The sequence below is a fragment of the Canis lupus genome, chromosome 19 (assembly GCF_048164855.1).
Source record: "Canis lupus baileyi chromosome 19, mCanLup2.hap1, whole genome shotgun sequence".
Lineage (NCBI taxonomy): Eukaryota > Metazoa > Chordata > Mammalia > Carnivora > Canidae > Canis > Canis lupus.
In genome coordinates this window covers 33,987,355-34,008,087 of record NC_132856.1, presented here as the reverse complement: position 1 = coordinate 34,008,087, position 20,733 = coordinate 33,987,355, and the positions used below count along the sequence as shown (strand labels likewise).

Here is a 20,733-nt window from a genome sequence, read left to right as displayed (position 1 = left end):
TGGAGATTCTAACCTTGCCTAAGGAGAATTGGTATTGCTGGAATAGTTGGTTGTTCCAGACATTAGGGAACCCAGACAGAACCCAAAGCAGAATCACAGTCAGCAGATTGAAGAGGCCTCATCTGGAGAGTACCAAGGGTGCTAACTGGTCGCTGTGGTGTTGATGTTTTTCTTGTGTTTCATTTAAAGGCTTCTTAACAGAAGTTCCTTTTGTGGCCAACTTAACTAAAACCTATGGAGGGAGATAAACCAGCATTTGTTGAGGGCAAAGAGCTGCCCTCATGCATCTCAAAGATTTCTTTCAGATCTTCTGAGGTGTTTATCTCCCTCTTGAGGATTTAGCGGCAAGCGGATTCAGGTAATGTAAATGGTTTTGTCCCCCAAAAACCTGGTTTGGGGAAATCCTCTCCAGAAGACTTTTCTGTAGAGTCCTCTCATTGCAGTTGGGTTGTAAATATTTGAATAAGCATGCGGCAGGCTGTGTATCTGTCACACTTTTGTAACCCGCTGCCACAGTTGGAGGGACGAGTGTCAGCTTCGTCCTGTTTTTCCCCCGGATCACTTGGTGCTGAGTGATATGTAAATTATTTATCGGAGATTTGCTGGAGGCCTGCACGCCAACATCTGGTGCTGATTAGGAAAAGAGAGGCGTGTATTGTTTTGTCTTGCTTTTAAGACTTTTTAGAAAATTGAAGTCGGCTGGTATTTGGTGGAGGAGGGGATGGTGGGATGGGGGGGGGGCCATCTGGTAATCAGAGGTTCCTTAATTTTGTGCATAGTCCTCACCTCCCAGTCTGTAACCTCTAGTGCAGCACAGTGTAATAGGATGTTCTACAACAAGGGAAATGTCTCACATCTCCTCTGTGTGATATGATAGCCCCTGGCCACATGTGGCTATTGAGCACTTGAAATGTTGCTAGTGTAACTGAGGAACCAAAGCTTTAACTTTAATTGATTTAAATATAAAAAAATATATAGTCTCCTATGGCTAGTTACTACCAAATTAGGCAGTGCAGCTTTAGTGCCTTGCTAGGACTAGCAGCCTCGGCATCGCCTGGCAACTTATTAGAATCCTAGAATCCCAGGCTCCTCGCCCCCTGCCGTCAGACCCACTGGATCAGAATCTGCATTTTAACGAGACCCCCCACGTCCTTCAATCGCACATTGAGGTACCATTTGAGGAATGGTCGTCCAATCAAGTTTACCGCAAAACTGCTAACTTGTAAAATTTTGTGGCTCAGGACTGGCCAATTTTAAAATATCTTAAGCATCTAAACCTCTAATCCCCTTCTCCTGGAAGAGGCTGTAGTTTCCAGGGCAGAGCATGGAGGGTGAAACTGATCCAGTGAAGAGTGAAAGCTAATCTTCCTCCTGTTGTGTTCTTTTTGGGGGGAGGGGATGCAGATAACTTCTAAATGTGTGTTAATATTTAATGATAAGCTGGCCTTTGCGAGTCTTTCTGTGTATGGACCAGGCCCTGTGCTCAGTGCTTAGAATGCATCACTCATTTCATCCTCACACAGCAGCTGTCTGGTATAGATTCCATTATTGTGCCCATTTTACAGATGAGGAGACTGGGACTTGAAGGTTGAAACTTATTTGCATAGCTAGGAAATGATAGTCACCCCAAGTCCTGCTGACCCTTAACCATGTATGGTCCTTTATGAGTTTATTAATTGTCTCCATTCCTAGTCTCAAGATAAAAAATAGCAATGATAGAAAACTTTGTTCATGTTGGTGAGTACATGGTTTTGTCGGTCGCCAGGCTCTTCTTAAAAGGGGGCCCTTCCTTTTTTTGGCTGGGAAAACAATGGGTTTCCTGGCTGTCCAGGTCTTGTTTGGGACATGGAAAGTATAGTTCCGTTGACCAGGATGTCTGTAAGTCTCCAAATCCAGTAACCATCTCTTCCAGCCGGAACCAAGTGCTAGACTACGCTGATGTGTGTCTCCACCACCATATATACAAAGCTAGAAGTGTGAAACAAGGCACCTGCTCTTCTGTTGTCAGATGTTATATGGATAAACATTCTGGGCCTTTTTTGCATGAGAACTGTCCCCTGGAGTCCTGGGGTCAGGTCAGTGTGTGCCACTGAGCAGTAACACCATGGGCCGTAACCTGTCCTAATGTATTAAATTCCCAGGAATCGGGATTAAAAGTTAACCAGCCAGCCTCCTTTGCTATAAGGTTGAATGGGGCAAAAGGCAAGATCGATGCAAAGGTGCACAGCCCCTCTGGAGCCGTGGAGGAGTGCCACGTGTCTGAGCTGGAGCCAGGTAAGCCAGAGGCCGGTGTGCAGGCCCCAGCATCTGCACCTCCCCAAGGAGCGTTTCTGCAAACGTGCACCTCCGTGGAGGGCTAGTCAGCCTCATCAAGGCCAGTGAGCCTTCAGATTCCCTTCTGCTGTTGTTGCCAGGCACTGTTTACAAATTAGGGTATAAACATCTGCTGGGGACAAGGAGACACTTTGGGATATAGCCTTCTTTTTTTTTTTTCTTTTTCTTTTTTTTTTTTTTAAAGTAAATACTGCTTTATTTTCAGATTCCATTCATATTACATTCATTGTGATTTTTTTCTCATAGTTTAACAAAATCTTACAGATTTTTAGTATGTTGTTGACCTTATGGCATGAGTAAGTACTCTTTGACTTCACTTTACTCTGAGGGAAAAGTTAATTGATGATCATTCATAAATTTCAAAGAATCTGGGTCTCCAGGATGCTTAGTAGCCTAAGATTTTCCTGCCTGCTCCCTTGACATAAGGAATCCTCTGACATCTATCAACTTTAAGGAGCCATTTTGCCAGTGAACCTTAAGTGTGAGACACTTGGGAGGACACGATGCCTGCCCTCAGAGAAGCTCAGAGTGGGGTGGGGACCTGGTCAAAAGCCTGCAGTCCCCTGGGGAGGACCCCAGATGGTCACCAAGACCCCAGGGGAACAGAGAACCAAACGATAAAGGAACAGGAGAAAAAAATAGTTTCTGCCTTGATGAGGCCTGGACATTGAACGTGGGCCCCGATGCATGAGGAAGGGCCCTGTGATCACTGCCCTTATCGGGCATTTACTACGTGTCCTGTGATGTGTTCAGTGAAGGTGGACATCTGGAGAGGTACAACAGGCAGTCTGCATCCCAGGTGGGAGGGCTTCAAGGAGGAAGAGATAGTTGGGTGGTACATGACGGATGGCTATGGTTGGCGTCTGTTTCAGTGCACAGATTATCTTGGCACATGCCATGACCCACACACACTGTGAAAAACCTGGCTGTTGCCCTGGGGGGCTGTCACTAGCTTAGAGCTTTATTCAGAACCATTTCTTTTCCCTTCAAGTTGCCAAATAGGGAAACTGTGAGAAGTGAGCTTTTCACAAAGGAAATATTCTCCCGAGGCAGATATCACAGAAGATGAAACCTAGAATTTGAGATTTGGATGCATTTCCCAAAGGGTTGACAAGGGACACACAAATAGGCTCGTCTGGTTTTGAAATCCAACATATTGGGTGCCAGGCATCCAGTAGAGCTGTTGTCTTATTAATGATTTAAAATTCACCATCTCAGGCCGGCCTTCCATCCTTTGTCCTCACCTCACTTGGTGGTGTCCACGTACTCAGCTTTACCCTGTATTTTACTCACTCTCCTAGACAAGTACGCCGTTCGCTTCATCCCCCATGAGAACGGCATCCACACGATCGACGTCAAGTTCAACGGGAGCCACGTGGTTGGAAGCCCCTTCAAAGTGCGCGTCGGGGAGCCAGGACAAGCGGGGAACCCTGCCCTGGTGTCCGCCTATGGTGCCGGGCTTGAGGGGGGCACCACAGGTAACACTCTACCTCTGCCTCTCATCTTTAACTGAGGCGGCTCCAGGGGCAGAGCCAGCTGGAGCTCTTCAGGCTTCAGAAGCTCTTTCCACACTCCCCCAGGGAAGCTGTAATGATGTATACTCTCGAGCTCTTGATCTCCAGAGTTGTTTTGGGACATGTGGTTTGACCCGCGAGCAAGGGCTTGATGACCGTGTTATCACACCTCATTACTGTGTGCTGTGTGTCGCCTGTCTTCCTTGGCCAAGTGCCTTGACACTGATTGTGAGGAAATACAGCGCCCTGTCTTTGCTTTTGAGGGTTTCTTTGCCTGCAGAGGATTCAGTGCGTGTAACGGGCCTCCAGGGGAGTTTCCTTAGTTCCTTCAGCGGTCCCCAGGCTCACAGAAACAGCCTTCAGTCGGCAGTAGGACCCATCACGGCCTGCCTCCTCCTTATAGTTTCTGGTCCTCAGGGAAGAGGAAAAAGGACTGTGGCAAAGAATTCTAGAGCTTTTTGGACTTGTTACAATGTCTTTAGTCTTTGCCATGGATGGGACACATGGAATTGTGAAAGAGGTGGCAGGGATGGATATAAATGAAACTGGCTCCATCTCTTTGCTTCTCCCTCCCTCCATCTAGACCCAGAAGGAAACACCACTGATGGTTCAGGGGAGGACCTTCCAACTGCCTGTGTCTGCATCCTTATGCTTGGTTGCTTAGCTAGTTGCTTTGTTAAAAAGATTGATGTACAGTTTTGCTTTTATTTTACAGAAATAATCTTGGTGCACGTATTGTCATACAACATTTTTCACTTAACATCTTAAAGAACTTTCTGTGATGGCTGTAGTTAGTATTTGTACCGTGATCCAAAGGTGGGCATCGGGTGGGTCACTGGTACGGAGTGCCAGCTTGTCCACTCATACTTCTCTGCAGGGCATGTCCATAGCCACGGACTCACTGGGATACGGTTTGCACTGGGTGTTACGTTGGGCCTTTGGAAGGCAGCCCGGTCCCGGCTTGAGTCCCTTGCATGTGCACATTCTGCTCTAGTCTCCCCCTGATCCAGTGCGTTGGACAGAGCAGACCCGCCTCGCCACGGGCAAGGAGATGAGTGGTTGCGATTACATGGCATCCAGCCCTAGGGAGCCAGTGTCCTAAGTGGCCAAGGGGCCCTGCCTAGGTGCAGGGGTAGCGGACAGGCTGGCGTGCCACCCCAAGCTCTGGTCAAAGCAGTGGCCTTGGCAGAACCACCCACAGGGGTGGCCTGAGTGCTTCTAGACTCCCAAGGCCCATCCAGTCTTGCTCCACGCTGAACTGTGGGCCTGCAGCTTGCCCTTAGAAGAGGCATGGTAACACTTCACCCTATGCCATTCCATTTTATAGGTGAAGAAAGTGAGGCTCAGAAAGGCTGAGTCCCTCCCTAAGCTTACTGGGCTGGGAGGGGGCAAACCAGGAATCAGCCCAGGTCCGTGACCTCAAAGCCTGTGCCCTTAACCCTGGAGGTTTGCTGCCTTTCTAAGTGGCTGACTCACCCAGAAGTAGTAACTGCACCCCTGGCCCACTTTGTGGGGTGTCCTAAACCAGGACCCCTGTTCTCCCAGCTGCCTGGAATGGTTCCCAGGCAGTAGTACAGGCATGTGGTCCCTGGCAAGCTACCCACCATTAAAGACCATGCGGGGGCCTCCTGGCATTTGGAACCACACACACCTTGGTCCAGGTCCCACAGCAGCCACTGAGGTCTCCTGCAGCTGCCAGCAGCCACCTTACCCTCCTGCTGGGTCACACCTGCTGCCTTCGGGGCCTCTCGTGCTTCCACTTGGCTGTTTGCATGCCTTCTCGGGAGCTTGGGTTTCAAGCTGTGCTTTGCAAGAACTGGATGTCACAGAGAGAAGGAGCCAGTCTTACAGGGCGACTCACAGGCAGGAGGGAGAGGTACAGAGCATGCCTGTTTCAAACCCTGTGTAAATATTGCTCTTGTCAAGGGGAAGGCGTCTTGTTTTTCTAGCCCTCCTGCTCCCAAGTCTTTTCCCAAATATCCATCCCAAGATTACACAGCTGCAGTGTGCATGGAATGAAAAGGTATCTGTGCTTGGCTGCTGGAGGGCCTGGCACCCTGACCTCCAGAATAAAGAAAACTTCCCTGTGTTTTTATGGGTGGGCTTGTTGTATCTCTTGGCTTGAGCTTTAAATAGTCCATTTTGCAGGTTTTGGAGCAGGGGAATGTGGAGAATTTGGGGTGGAACTGTCTGCTGCAGAGGAGTTCAGAGGTCAGGCATTAGACCAGGGAGTTCTAGACGCTCTGGATTGGAAGAGCAGCCTTCCTGATAAAATGCTCCAGGAACCCCAGTGTGCACAGGGTGGAAGAGAAGAGCCTCCTTCCCTCCCCCGCCCCCTCGCCCACCTTCACGATGCAGTAGGGCTGCAGTAAACTTGCATTAACCCCCCAGGGACTCGGCTGTGCGTACACAGAGTTGGGGCGGGGGGCGCGGAGACTGCCAGGCCCAGAGATGTTTGGGGTATCGTATTGGTTCTAGCTGGAAGCAGCGGTCAGAGGGACTCCTGCACGTGGATTTTCTTTCTCCTCACGTCCCTCAGGTAAGTGCCTTAGCTCCAGATTGAGCAGATCTTGTGTTTAAATCCCAGTTCTGCCATTGCCTAGCTGTGTGGTCTGGAGCAAAGGATCTGACCTCACCGAGCCTCCACTTCCTTCCTGTAAAATGGGAAGAATAAGGGAGCCCTCCCGATAGGTTGTTCAAGGTGGCTCTTGCCCTGTAAGTCCTCATTTCCCTTTACCCACCTCATCTCCCCTGCCTCTCCAGGCCCTCACGGCCAGGATTCACGGATCATGATCTTTCTCAAGAAGGGTGCAACTTGTTAAAATGGATTGGGCTTCTTTCCACTACAGCCGGGTCGGTCTTTTCATCTTCACTTTAAAAATATCTTTCCTTATCATCGCCTTGCAGCTACTTCCTGGAAATGCCGTCCCTTGTCGTGCGCCACCCCTCCCTTCCCTGCACAGCCTCGCTCGGCAGCTGCTGCATGAGGGGCTTCTTGGCTGCACGGTTTAGAAACAAGGTTGAGATAGTCGGGTGGGGGCTGGTGCCTGGGACAGGAGCCTCAGGAGCTTCCAGAAGCAGCTGGGTTGTGTTTGAGGGCTGCACGATAGCAGCGCCTTTGTCTTATTGATAGCCAGAACAATAATTCTTTCTCTGGCCTAGGAGCTATAATTAAACCCAAATAGTTCCCAGCTGGGGCGGCATCCAGGGCTCTGAAGGAAGCACTGCCCTGCACAAGGATACTGTGCCAGGGATGGCCCATAGAGGGCAGTTCTCTGAGACCACCTCACCCGCCTCTGGACTGGAAATGGGCCTGAAAGAGTGGAGGCTTTTGCAGGGCATTGAGCTCCGGCAGGAAGGCACCACGGTCATTGGTCATTGGTCAGCCCAGCTTTTCTTTTGTCAGAAGGCAGGATGTCCATGCAGGAGGCCTCCACAGGCCAGGCAGGTGGCTCCAGAACCACACAGACTTGTTCACATCCCAGTTCTAGCAATTTCCTAGTTTGTAACGCTGACTGGCAAGTGCCCGGACCTCCCTGAGCCTCTGTCATTTGTTAAACGGGAATCACTGGGCACATAGCATGATGCTAACCGTGGGATCTGGAGCCTGAGTGGTGCAAGTATTGCTCAGTTAGCAGGAACTGTTGTTTTGGCCCTGTTCTTATTGCTAGTGTCCATGGCAAAGTGAGGGGTTGGCCCATTGTAGCTGCTGCCCTGGTCTTTAGCATGGTGTCGGGGCCAAAGAGCCTGTGGGGGAAGATGCTGGGCCTGCTCAGCTTCTCCAAGTCCACTCAGAGGAAAAGGGAAAGGTCAGAGGGGCCCACGCACCCCCCACCTCCCGGAGGCAGGGCTGGGCCCTGGCAGCTGAAGCAGCGCTTCAGGCTCACAATGAAGACTTGGGCTCCTTGCTCTCGGCCACTGCTCCTGCCCAGAGAAGAGAACAGAGTGTCCTGGCGGGTTGGTGCTGGTGGGCGAAATGTCAGCCGCACTCCTGCCTCTGTCTTGGAAAGGGAGTTACTGCCCCCAGGGCCTGTGAGGAGCAGGAGCTAGCACCAGTGGGTTTGCCCACTATCAAGGCCACCCCTCTGTGAAGGAACCTGTGTGCACCCCCGTCACTTCAGTGCCCCTGGGAAAGTTCCTTGAGCTGCACCCCCTCATCCCTCCAAACCAATACGACATTGCCTCTTCCTTTCTCCCAGGTATCCAGTCTGAATTTTTCATCAACACCACCCGAGCAGGGCCAGGGACATTATCTGTCACCATTGAAGGCCCGTCCAAGGTTAAAATGGATTGCCAGGAAACCCCAGAAGGGTACAAAGTCATGTACACTCCCATGGCTCCTGGAAACTACCTGATTGGCGTCAAATATGGCGGCCCCAACCACATTGTGGGCAGTCCTTTCAAGGCCAAGGTGACAGGTAACAGCCAAACAGCTTTGATATGACTCTTTTTCTCAGTGGAGCATATCTTGCCAGATTATCAACGGAGTTCCTTGATACTAGAAACTGGGTAATTTTATCTGTATTGAATTTACTTTGAATCTTGAATATAAAGAAAGGGTATGACATGTCAGGGGAATAAACATCTTTAGAATCCCAAGGATATATGCTAGCATCCTCCCCCTACAGGATAATAAGGAGGAGGGTAGAAATTGAAAAATCATGTTTTCTGTTTTTAACAGAAAAGAAAAAATATTTACATATTTTAAATCTTACATATTTGTTTAGAACAGGACCTGAAAAATCTCATTTCTAACCTTCACTTCTAAAATAATCAAAAGGTTTTATTAAATTTATAAAAATGTGCCTCCTTCAGAACACTAGAAAAAATACCAGTCAAAAGCACCTCACAGCCCCTGGCCCAAGGTTATCACCATACATACTGTGGTAGATCCCTTCTACATGTCCCTGCTTGGTTCACTGTTGGAGGAGTAGTATAGCTTCATTGCAGAAACATTTGAAGATTCAGATAGAAAAATCATCCTTTCACATGCAGAGAACCATTCTTATTATTTTGTTATATGTTCTCCCCAACATGTAACACTACTTTTACACTATTTATACATAAGGGTATTTTATATCAGTGAAGATATGAAATGACTTCTACAGAGTGGCATGGTGTTATGTGGGAGGGATTTCCAGGCTTTGTCATTTGCCTCATTGTGTGGGGTGGGACCCCTGGAGTTTGGAAGACATTATGGGGTTAAGATGGGGAAATGGTAATGTTTAGATCCAGGTGCATGGACTGGATCCAATGTTTAGGGTGCATGGACTTTCCTGCGGCTTCTGCCTGGGGCTCTCTCCTTTCTAGCTGAGAGGACCCACTTGCTCTGGCCATTCACTCCTGCCTCCTCTCCCTTCCATGTTCTAGGCCAGCGTCTGGTCAGCCCTGGCTCAGCCAATGAGACCTCATCCATTCTGGTGGAGTCCGTGACCAGGTCATCCATAGAGACCTGTTACAGTGCCATCCCCAAGGCATCATCAGACGCCAGCAAGGTGACCTCCAAGGGGGCAGGGCTCTCAAAGGCGTTTGTGGGTCAGAAGAGCTCCTTCTTGGTGGACTGCAGCAAAGCCGGTAGGTATCCTGGTCCTGCCCAGGGGTCAGGGTGGAGGCAGGCTAAGCACCCTCTGCTAACTTTCGACTTCCCTGCAGGGCCCACCTACCCATGCAACCCAAACATTTACAAGTAACCTTGTTCATTACCCCATTCCTGCATTTTTTTTTAAAGATTTTATTTATTCATGAGAGATACACAGAGAGAGAAGCAGAGACACAGGCAGAGAGAGAAGCAGGCTCCATGCAGAGAGCCCAATGTGGGAGTCGATCCCAGGGCTCCAGGATCACACTCTGGGCCAAAGGCAGATGCTCAACTGCTGAACCACCCAGGAGTCCCCCATTCCTGCACTTAATATTTTAAAATGATTTTCCTTTCTTTTGCCCCTTGATTCTTTCAAATGCCCTCAAAGTAGACAGGAAAGATGGCATTTATCCCCATTACAGATGGGCAGACTAAGTCAGGAACCTGGCCCCTTCTCTGCCAATAATTGCTTTAATTGCAGTTTAAACTTGGGTATTTATTTGAGTGTCAGTGGTTGGTTGCCTGGGTTCTGGCATCTGGCACATCGGAGCTGGAAACCTGGCTCTCCTTCCCTTCCCTCCCCGCCTTCCTTCCCCAAATTTAGCTGCGTGATCTTGGGAAAGTTACTAAATCTTTTTCTAAAAGTCAGTTTCTTCTTGTCTAAAATGTGAATAATAAAGTCACCTTAAGTTTCTTATGAGAATAAATGAGATCAGAGTAGCCATCACTTACGTAGCCCTTACTACAAGCTAAGGGCTTCACATATAACTTCTGTAAACCTCTGAGCAATCCCATGGAGTAGATCTAGTGTCAACTCCTGTTTACAGATGGTCAAGCTAAGGCAGAGAGAGGCAAAGTCCCACATCCAAGGCCACCCAGCTAGGAAGTGGCAGGCAGGGATTTGAACCCACGCCACTGGGCTCTGAGTCTACATTAGTAATTGCCATGCCGTCCCACCTCTTAGAGGTCCCAGCATCATTATAGAATCTCAACAGATAACAGCTGGTATATTTCCTTTGTCTCCCATATCCCCTCCCTTTCTTCTGCCTTGCATGATGCATCCTGACAGAGTAAACCACCTTTTTTTTTGCCTCCCAGGTTCCAACATGCTGTTGATTGGTGTCCATGGGCCAACCACCCCCTGCGAAGAGGTCTCCATGAAGCACGTGGGCAACCAACAATACAATGTCACATATGTCGTCAAGGAGAAGGGAGATTACATTCTGGCCGTGAAGTGGGGAGAAGAACACATCCCCGGCAGCCCCTTCCACGTCACGGTGCCTTAAAACGGTTCTCGTCAAACCCTGGGAGGAGTTCTGGTGGTTGCTTTTGTTGCTTGTTTGTAACTTGTTTTATACAAAGTTTTCCTCCAGCCTGTTTGTGGGTCTGAAAACCCATCCCGAAAACATTGCCGTTCTAAAGTGCCTTGAGAAATAAGTCCTAGACTTGGCTCTTTGGGGACGTGTTGGGGACTCTTAAGAAATGCAAACTCATGCCGTGGGCTGAGAAGATTTCCATGCACACTTGGTTCAAATCCGATCTCTTGTTGGCACAGATCACCCCCTGCAGACAGACCAAGTTCACCCACAAGATTGACGTTTTTAAAAAATGATATTGGTAACCCATATCTGAAACAAGACTGGCAGGGAAGGGACAGGGCAAAGAGGCGACCTAGTTTAGGCTATGATTTAGGAAAGAAGATGACTTAAAACCAGCTTCATCTCTCCAGCGCCCTATAACATAAAAGGCTCTGAGGCAGATGCCATTGTTTTGACATTACTCATCTCCACACCCCCACCTGTCTGTGGCCTTGTTACACGTCTCAAAGGGCAGTGGGCACCTGGTGGCAGAGTGACCTCAATGCTCTCTGATGCATCTCCCCTCATTCTGCTATCTCCCTGCAAAGTTGTAACATGTGCCCATTTCGGCAGCCACATTTTTGCTTTTGTCTTTAAAGGCCATTGAAGTCTCTGGGTCTGAGGAAATTCTACTGTGGCAAGCAGCCCCCTCCTGCCAAAGACCTTTTTTTAAACAGCACGAGCCTTTGTTCTTAACACACACTCCAGCCATCTGTCAGACCAATGAGTCTTGCCAACACGTTCGAAGTGACCGCAGGTGGGTCCCTATGTCAGCGTCCCTGTCTGCGGAAGGCCTGTCACGGGACAGAACACTCCAACCCACCTCCAGTCAGCTGTGGGATTGCTTCTTGGAAAAGGATTATAGACAGGAAAGAATGGAAGTCCTGCTGACCTTTGGCCTCAAAGTCAGGACATTGGGGGGGGGGTCTTCTGTCATTGGGCAGAAATAGTGGAAGCCACATAGCTAATGGTGGCTATGTATTCATTTGGCTCTGACCACAGTACCTGAAGCTGTTTGGAAAGCAATGTGCAGGTGCAAAATTCCAAAAACGGAGTATAAGGCATTTTGCATCCCTTTCTGCAGACCTGAGCTGGCTTTGGAATAAAGTTAAAGCATTCGGGGACACTGCCTGACTGTAGGGCCCGGGTGTGTGGCATTGTCTCGGCAGGCAGAGCTTTTTGATTTGCTGCTCCATCTCAAGGAAGTGGCTGCTCTTGTCATGAGCACCTCCGTGGATGGGACAGGGAGGGAGCAAGGTAAGGGACCGTCACCAAGATGTAGCAGCTGGGGGCAGGTGTTGGCAGTAGCCCACCTCTTAGAAACCGGAGCAGCCTGAAGCCTAATGTGAAAGGGCCACAGGTTTTATAAATGGGGACATGGAAGCAGAAACTGGAATCAAATGCCGACTGTAAATTGTATCTTATAACTTATTAAATGTTTGCTCTGTCAAGCTCCCTTGGTGTCCTTAGAAGGTGTTGTTTCTGAATAAACCGTTTGAGTCTCTGACCAGCTCTCCCTACCCCTGGCCGAAAGGACGCAGATTAGCAACTTGTTCTGACAGCGAGCCTTGCCTCTGTTTGCGGGGGCGGGGGGGGGGGGAGCTGGCTTTCCTGCGAGCCCCCCCACTGCGCGTGTATCATCAGGGGAGTCCAGGCAGTCCAGCAGCTGGGGCCTGGCGGAGAGGGCACTGGGCGAAGGGGCACATGGGCCGCGACACCTAACACCTCCTCTGGGAGAGAAAGCCTTTTTCCCAGTGACATGAGAAATGGTCATTTTAGGGAGTTGACTCAAACAAGAAGCTCTGTCACCTGTCGCCCCCACTGCCATTGGACAACAAAGTGGAAGCTCTGCCTCCCTGGTTATACCTCGATGAGAGCAGGAACACAGAGGGAAGGGCACCGGGAGCCCCCATATAAGCCCCTGGAGGTCCCTCCTGGGCTCCTAGCCCTCCTCCACGGGCGGTGAGGGGTAGAGGGAAAGTCAAGGAAGGAAGACTGGATTCTTTTTGGGTGTTTCTTCCCTGCTCCGATTGTTGATCAGGATGGAGGCTTGTTTACCTCTGAGGTGGGAGGAAAGGAGGTTTTCCCTTGCCCTTCCTTCTGGTGGGAGCACCCTTATTTATGGGTCTGGGCCGAGAATGACTGTCCCTGGACTCCCAAGGGGTCTCTGGACTTGGAGGGAGGGGGGCACAGGCTCTGCCTAGCGATGCTGACCTTGCTCACGGGGGAGCACCGGGCCACAGCCACTGGTTTCAATACCCTGATGTCTGGCTGGCTTTTGTCGGGGAGGCAGCACTTCTGTGTTCACAGCTGGACTTGGGCATCTGGTAGAGTATGGACATTGGCTCTGCCCCTTGGTGGCATATGGCCTTGGGGAGGCTGCTTCACCTCTCAGCCCACGCTCCCCAGTGGTTGTGAGGATCTCATGCAGTCTCACTGGGAGCTGGGAGCCTTGGCTGCTGCTCTCCATGACCAACATCCACCAGAGATGACATTAGCCATCCAGGGCTGCCCCAGAGGGTGGGCCCCTGCCTGTCACATCACAAAAAACCCAGGTGAACCTGGACACCCCTCTGCCGGTCAGTGGCTAGACCGTCTGGGCCGCTCTTACCTGCCCGTTCCTGTGGGCTCCCTGCCGTTGGCACAGGCTGTTGTCTGTGCAAGCACGTCGGTGACTTTAAAACTAGGCACCAGGCCCTTTCTGGCTTTTCCCTGTTGACTTTGCCCCTTTCCTACAAGGAGCTCATGGGGCATCCCTGGTTAGGGGCCAACAGAGGTTCGAGCAGATGGCACAGACCTGCAGGGACCCTCCACCCAGAGAAGGCCTCGTTCCCTTCCAGGCCCCGAGGCCTGCCTCTCCCTCAGCCAGCTTCCCCCCGCCGCCCCGAAGCCCTCCTCCCCGGCAGCGCCGCCAAGAAGGAAACATGTATTACCATGTCTGCTTCCAGTGCACTTAGAGGCATGTGGGCCCTTGACCACACGTCTAGTCTTGAGACTTCAAAGCGGCCTCGAAAGCCACATCTTGATGAGCCTGGTGTAAAATGAGTCAGGCACTAGGGATTTAATTTCCCCTAAAAGTTGCACAGCCTTAAAAATTAGCAGAATAAACGGAAATGGCAAAATGAATGGTTGACTCTTGTTGCCACGCACCCCCCCCCCAAGTTTGTATGTTAAAATGGGGAACAAGCTCATTCATTAATTTAAGCGCTCTTTGGGCTTAATTCTCCATCTGATGGAAACAAGGTCTAGGAAAGGAATGGAATCTTCAAATCCCCACTAACTTGGAAGGGGAAGGGGCTTTGCAATCAGGATATTCCACTAATGAAAACTCTCTCCCAGAAACACATCTTGTTTAGCTAATTTTTTTTCTCCTCACAATGGCAAATCATAAGGGAGTCAAACTGTTCCGTGGCTCAAGGCAAGCCTGAATTCGATTTTTTCCCCCTCTGGCTTTGTCCTAAGGATGCTGACCAAACACACGGTGGGAGGAATCTGTGAAACAAAGGGATCCTTTTTGCTTTGTGATAAGGCTTTTGTCTGGGTCCCTGAGCCCACAGGAGACCAACTCATATGCCAGGAATTTAGGGTGGCCCACCCCACACCCTTTCTCTCCTCAAGAGTTCTCCAAAGCAGGCAGGCAGGAGATGGGGAATGTATGAGCCTGATGGCTTGCATCCAAGGGTGTTTCGTGTTTTGGACTTGCTTATCTCCCCAGGACAAAGTTCAAAGATGAAAGAGTACTGGAGCCTTTTATAGCCACCGTCTTCCCAAAGGCATCAGAATGCCTCTCCCGGGCGTTCTTAGTGCAAAGCTCATGCTGAACCCTGGTGGGTGGGGGGGTCTTCAAGAAAGGAAATCTTGGCAGAGGGCCACGCCCCGGAAATGCCAGCCTCGGGCCCAGCTCCAAGCAGCTGGCACCGGTAGCAGCCAGAAAAGCCTGATGTATGAGAAACACTCAGAAAGCAGCAGGTCAGGTACTGCGGTTCAAGGCTGGATTCTAATCCCAGCTCTGTGGCTTACCGGCTCAGACACCGGCTGGCCCTTAATCTCCCCACATATCCCAAACTTCTTCATGGCGCTCATTTTACAGATGGGAAGACTAAGGCACAGAAGGCAGTCTAGACAGCCTTACCCTGTGTTGTCTTACAGACTGGGAGTCCCAGTCTGGAACATTCTTCCTCTACGCTTTGGCCAACTCATGTTCATAGTTCAGGTTTCAAAGGGCACCTCCTCCACGAAGCCTTCCCGGAGTCTCAGTGCCCTGATCCATAAAATGAGAAAGTGGGAAACTTCCATTCTAAGATTAGAATGATCCTCCCACACATCCATCCTCCAACTGGCTGGCCAAATCCTTCCCCACCCAGAGCTGCTGGAATAGGGGCTGCCTGAATCTTGGCAAGGAAGGGGCACCCCAGTTAGGGGAAGGGAGCTTGTGGGGCCTCTATTAAGCATGGTGGTTCAAAGCATGGGCCAGAGGGTTCAAATCCTACCCTGCCATGACTTCCAGCAGATCACTTACTCTCACAGAAAACTCACAGCCTCTGTTTCCTCTCCAATGAAATGGGATACTAGACCCTACCCCATACGGTGTTCTGAGGGTTAACTGACAAAATGCATGTAAAGAACATATCACAGGATCTAATACATGATAAGCCTTCAGAGAATTATGATTACTGGTGAAAGGTGCTTAAGAGGATTCTTCTGTACAGAGATCTTAAATCCAGGAAGGGGCTACTTTCAGGGCACAAATAGAAGAGGCACTTACCTGGAGACAGAGCCCAGGATTGAAAACTGGGTTGGGAGTCACAGTGGTAGTGGATGGGGTGGCCAATGGCAGTTCTAGTGGCAGTTCCTTGGTGGCTTGGAGGAGTGGCCAGAAAGGTGGGGGGAGAGCTAGGTGAGTCAGGGGCATGGGGGAGGGCCCCAGCTCACCTACCAGCCTCCCCTGGTGTGCAGGCTTCAATGACAGCTTTCCCTTAGTAGAGATCTAGGCCAGAGACAGGCCTGGGGCTGCCTGCACACCTCCCCAGGGGTTGATCGAGATGAGTGTTAAATCAATAATCTGTAGTAAACAAAATATAAATTATTTAACTTTATAACTAATGTTAGGCACTGGTCTTAGGATTATCCCCATTTTTCACAGGGGCATTTCCCAGGGCTCAAAGAGGTTAAGTGACCTGTGCAACGTCACACAGTAATGGTCAAGGCTCTGTTAAAAGCCAGAAAGCCTGGAGATCCCTGGGTGGCTCAGCGATTGAGCATCTGACTTTGGCCCATGGTGTGATCCTGGAGTCCCGGGATCAAGTCCCACATCAGGCTCCCTGCATGGGACCTGCTTCTCCATCTGTGTCTCTGCCCCTCTGTGTGCGTGTGTGTCTCTCATGAATAAATAAATAAAATCTTTAATTTAAAAAAAAAAAAAAAAAGCCAGAAAGCCTGAGTATGGGAAGGAGGCCATGAAGCCGAGCCTTGTGCACTTGGAATCTGAAGGCGACTCTCCTTGTGAGCCGACCTCTGTCCCTAGTCCTTTGGATGGCAGTATTTTGGGGGTGCCTTTCTGCACCCTTCCACCCCACACCCCTCTTAGGGGAGCCTGTCCACCCCTCAGCACAGCCCGGGTTCTGGCCAAGCTGAGGAGCCTGCGGCTTGGAGGACCGCCGCTGCGACTGTCGTTACCGTCGTGACCGCCAGGGGTCGCCTTGGGCGCGCGAACTGCTGCGCCGAAGAGAATCCCGCGGTCAGGGAGGCACCCGGCCTCCGAAGCCCTGGAGCAGCGCGCCCACCTCTGCCCTCGCGCCCGGGGCCCCTGCCCCTCCTGCCTGGGGCTGAGCCGGTCTGGGGCAGGGAGGCTTTCTTGGGTTCTGGGATCGGAGGCCGCCCCACAAGCCCCACCAGCCGCAGCCGCACAGCTCCCCTTTCCTCCCTGCCTCCTTGGCGCACACGCCCCGAGGCAGCAGGGGGCCTGTTGGCCCTTTCCTCGAGCACCACCTGGATGCCAGACAACACCCCCTCTGGACATAGAGATGCTGCGTGAAGAGGACAGGACGCAGGTGCACAAGCTCGGTGAGGGAGGCACCTTATGTCCGTGCTGTTCCTTTGCAGCGCCAGGTGCACAGAAGCCTGGATCACATGGGTGATGGCACAGGTAATGGATGACCATGGTGAGGGCGCCAGGGTCCATATGCCAGGCCCGGGCTGTTTTACTTAACCAGCTGGTTCTGAATCTTCCCAGATGTCCCAAACCTCATAGCCCTCATTTTACAGCTGGGAACACTGAGGCAGAGAGGGCAGTCCAGGCAGCCCTGCCCTTTCTTGCCTTGAGAGTCCCAGTCTACAACATTCTTCCCCTACTCTGCTTGGCTAATTCTTGTTCATAGTTCAGGGCTCACTCCAACGGCACCTCCCCCAGGAAGCCTTCCCTGATCATCTCCCTAACTCCCTGCTCCCCATCCACCTGATTATGAGTCTGTCTCCCCTTCTGGAGTATGAAACCCTGAGGGCAGGAAGCATCAGTACCTGGCTCAGTGTCTAGCAACAGGGTCAAGAGCAAATGAGTCTATTTTGAATGACTAAGCGACAGCGCGCTGAGCGGGGACCAGAAAGGTGAGGGGCGCCCCAGCATGATGGGTGACCTCCTTCTCCCCGGGACCCACACTGCTCACCGCTGCAGGGCCCTGGTGGGAGAGCAGAGGGTGTGAGGATCCTGGAGGCTGACTTTGTGGTGCAACTGGGTGACCGGTGCGTCCTCCTCTGCCCCCCCCCCCCCCGGCCGCTGTGCCTCTCACACGATGCTGTCCCATTCTCCGGGAGAGCTGGGTGTCTGTAACAGAGGTGCAGGGGTTGACGTCCGCCCCAGGGTGGCCAAATGAACGTTGCTGAGCCTCGGCCTCCTCCTCAAGGAGGGAAGAGAGCCTGTCAGTGAGTCACCCGAGGAGTCCGCTGGGTGGGATGGCTCACAAGGCCTCCCGCCCGGGCCGGGCAGGGGGAGCCCCGCCACACACCAGCGTCCTGCCTGCCTGGGGCCGGCCTGGCCCGGAGTTCCCGCAGGCCTCCCGTCCCCCTTCTGGAAAGGAGGTTAGTGGGAGCCCCAGCAACGGGAGAGGCCGACGGAACCGGGCACGGCAGCAGGCGCCTAGCAGCTGACATCTACGGAGGGCCTCCCCGACGCCAGGCACTGTCCCCGGTGCTCTCTCTATACGGCAAGTCCCTCCGGGCGCTGTCCCCTCTCTGTCACTCTCTCTATACCACAAGTAACTCCCGCGGGCACTCTGATAATCAAGGGATGCCAGGGAGCTGGCAAGGGTCGGAGCCGGGGCTGAGGGGCTGAGTCCAGAGTTTCCCTGGCAACTGCCCCAGCCATGCGTCCAGGGCCTCCTGATGGTGGACACCGGGCCTCCCCTTGGACCCCCTTGGTGCCTGGTGCACAGGAGGTGCCTGTTAGGGTTTGCCCACGCACCTCCGTGGGACCCTCCGGCTGTGAGGGGGAAAGGCTCGGGCCCTGAGTCCCTCTGGGGCAGACTACAGCCTCCTGCCAGGCCCCCTGGGTGGGCTGTGGGCAGCCTCTGCTCCCTTTCCCGGCCTCTGGTCCCAGGGGCTGCAAGCACTTCAGGGTGCCCCGGAGCGCCCCTCCTCCGCAGCTCGGCCTCGGCCTCGGCAACCGTATCCTGGGAGACGGCCCGGGGCTGCGGGCAGAACAGTCCCCGCCAGCGCCATGAGGGACCCGAGCGCCGGTCAGCGCCGCGGCAAACCGCAGAGCCAGGCCTGCTGGCAAGAGCGCGTCCGGAGGGAGACCGCAGCCCGGGTCGCCTGGACCGTCACCCACGGCCACGAGTACCCGAAGGAGGGGCCCGTGCCCAGGAAGCGGCTGCAGCTCCCCTGAGACCGAGGGGCCTCGGGGCCCGCCGCCCGGGGAAGGCAGAGCCTGGGAGGGGCGGCCCAGACCAAGCCGGAGGGCCTGGAGATGAGGCGGGCGCCCCCCGGCACCCTGAAGCTGCTTTTCCAGGGCATCTCCCACGACGGCCAAGGCCGGGCCTTGTACCTCCGGGAGCGGCACCGGCAGAAGCCGGAGGAGAAGTTTCTGTACCCAGTCCTGTCATCCTGGGAGTACGGCTGGAACATCGGTAAGGGCCACCACCCTGTGGCCACTCCGGACCCCCGCGGGCAGGCCCGGCCTTCCTCCCCAGCCCTGTCCTGTCACCCGCGGGCACCGGCCCATCCCTCAGGCTCACCTTGCCGCGAGCAGGGGCCACGCACCTTCACACCTTCAGGCCTTTGCCCATTTTCATGTCTCCACCCGTAACGTACCGCCTGCCTCTTCCTCCGCTGGCTAATACTCACATGTCACCACCTCTGGGAAGTCCTCCGAAAGTCCTCCCGGTGGATGTGAGTCCACCCTTGTGGTTATACAGCTTTTTGAGTCTACAAACGCACTGGCCCCACCATGTCCCCATTCCTTGAGTGTCTGCCTGGCCTAGGGAGCCCTTTGGGCTCCAGAATTTAGTTAATTTTACTAATGCCCTCCCAGCTCCCAGCTTAGGGCTACTACTCAGTGACCATGGAATGAATGAACAAATGAGTGAATGTGGACTAGGGAATGAGGCCTGAGTTTGGAATCAGGAAGTGCAAGTTCAAATCCTGGCTCCTCCACTTGGGAGCTGGGTTCAAGCAAGAACCTTAACTTCTCTTGGCCTCAGTTTCCACATCTGAAAAATGGGATTATAGTAGTACCTGCCTTCCAATGTCACAGAGTTTTGGGGAAATCAAATGGGAAAGTACCCTGAACAGAAATTTTTCTCACAAAGCCCCATGAGGTGGGTAGGACAGATATTCACTCATTCAACATGTGATGCTTTCATTCGGGACAGCCCGGAGAGGGAGATCCAGAGTCCCTGAAGCCCAGCTCTGCCCCAACATGAGTTAGCAAATGAACAAGCATGGAAGAGTGGCTCAGTTTGAAATTAGGGGGCCTGGGTTTGGATTCTTTGTCCATTCATTCATTCATTCATTCAAGAAAGGTTAAGTGAGCACCTAATATACGTCAGGCACCTTGTGTCCCTAGGGATATGACAGAGAATGTGAGTGCTGTGATTGTAGAAAGAGATCGGTCAGGAAAAGGAGAGGAAGCCTGAGGGGGCTCTTGTGGTAGACAGGTGGTCAGGGAAGGGAGGAATGGTAGCCCCAGCCCAACCAGGCCTTTGCCCTGTTCCAGGGGACATCATGAAGGATGCCAGGGCTCCCACGTATGCCAGGTGCCAGCCCATCATGAAGGTCTTTTACATCAAAAGTAGCGTCTTTCACTTTCCACGGCGAACAGACCAGCTAATCTGAGCTCATGGGGGTTCGGGAGCGGCTCCTGCCTTTTCCTACAGCCTGTCAGGACCCTGCTGAGCAGAGATGCCCCCTACTCCAGCCAACCCCTCATCCGTTCTGTCCAGCCCTGTCTCCTCTGCTGAGCAAGGTGGGGATGTGAGTGTTTTTCTGTACCTCTGGGATTCAGGGTGGCCTACCTGCTGCCTCTTGGATGTCCTCAGGGACCTCAGCTCCCTTGCAGAGCTCGGGCCCCACCATCAAGAGGTGGGGTGCTAGGTGCTCTCCCGGGGGAAACAGCGGAGTCTCCACGTGCTCCAGCAGCAGAGTTAGGTGGGGAGGGGCTTGCTAGGATCTTCCGGAGCTGCGTACAGGAGGGAATATCTCCATCTTTACTCTCTCTGGCCCCAGTGTATCCCACAGTTTAAGAAAAGTAGTTTCCATGGTTACTTGCTGTTTCTCTCACTGGCCCCCTGCCTGCCTGGGTCAGGCTTGCCTCAGTGTTATAACAAACAGCCGCTGCATCCCACTTGCTTTAACCAATAAAGGTGTATTTCTCACTGCACAGTGCACTCTGATGTTCAGTGGGCCACCTGCCACACGCTGATCTGGGGATCCAGGCCTCTCCCATCTGGTGGCTTTG

The 20,733-nt window shown here is 52.4% G+C and overlaps 2 protein-coding genes and 1 long non-coding RNA gene across 9 annotated transcripts in view; 2 read left to right on the top strand and 1 right to left on the bottom strand.

Annotated features, from left to right (window-relative positions):
• The window catches only part of FLNB (filamin B), a 138,537-nt gene extending 126,298 nt beyond the window's left edge, over positions 1-12,239 (top strand). For all 7 annotated transcript variants that reach the window (XM_072785699.1, XM_072785700.1, XM_072785698.1 and 4 more), the window contains 5 exons: positions 2,142-2,274; positions 3,636-3,812; positions 8,048-8,266; positions 9,219-9,422; positions 10,525-12,239. In XM_072785699.1, coding sequence (XP_072641800.1) covers positions 2,142-2,274; positions 3,636-3,812; positions 8,048-8,266; positions 9,219-9,422; positions 10,525-10,712 — 921 coding nt within the window. In that variant the 3' untranslated portion in view covers positions 10,713-12,239. The remainder of the gene's footprint in view (positions 1-2,141; positions 2,275-3,635; positions 3,813-8,047; positions 8,267-9,218; positions 9,423-10,524) is intronic.
• Positions 12,240-13,726: 1,487 nt separating this feature from the next.
• LOC140610108 (uncharacterized) lies at positions 13,727-18,409 on the bottom strand. Its single transcript, XR_012011895.1, has 5 exons — positions 18,241-18,409; positions 17,447-17,604; positions 15,550-15,644; positions 14,917-15,045; positions 13,727-14,276 (listed from the first exon to the last, which is right to left on the bottom strand). It is a non-coding gene; the product is annotated as an uncharacterized lncRNA (long non-coding RNA).
• Positions 18,410-18,467: 58 nt separating this feature from the next.
• On the top strand, positions 18,468-20,655 carry LOC140610107 (protein SPMIP1). Its single transcript, XM_072785693.1, has 2 exons — positions 18,468-18,904; positions 19,993-20,655. The coding sequence occupies exons 1-2, from the start codon at positions 18,745-18,747 to the stop codon at positions 20,109-20,111; spliced, it is 279 nt and encodes a 92-aa protein (XP_072641794.1). The 5' UTR covers positions 18,468-18,744; the 3' UTR covers positions 20,112-20,655.
• The last annotated feature ends 78 nt before the right edge of the window (positions 20,656-20,733 follow it).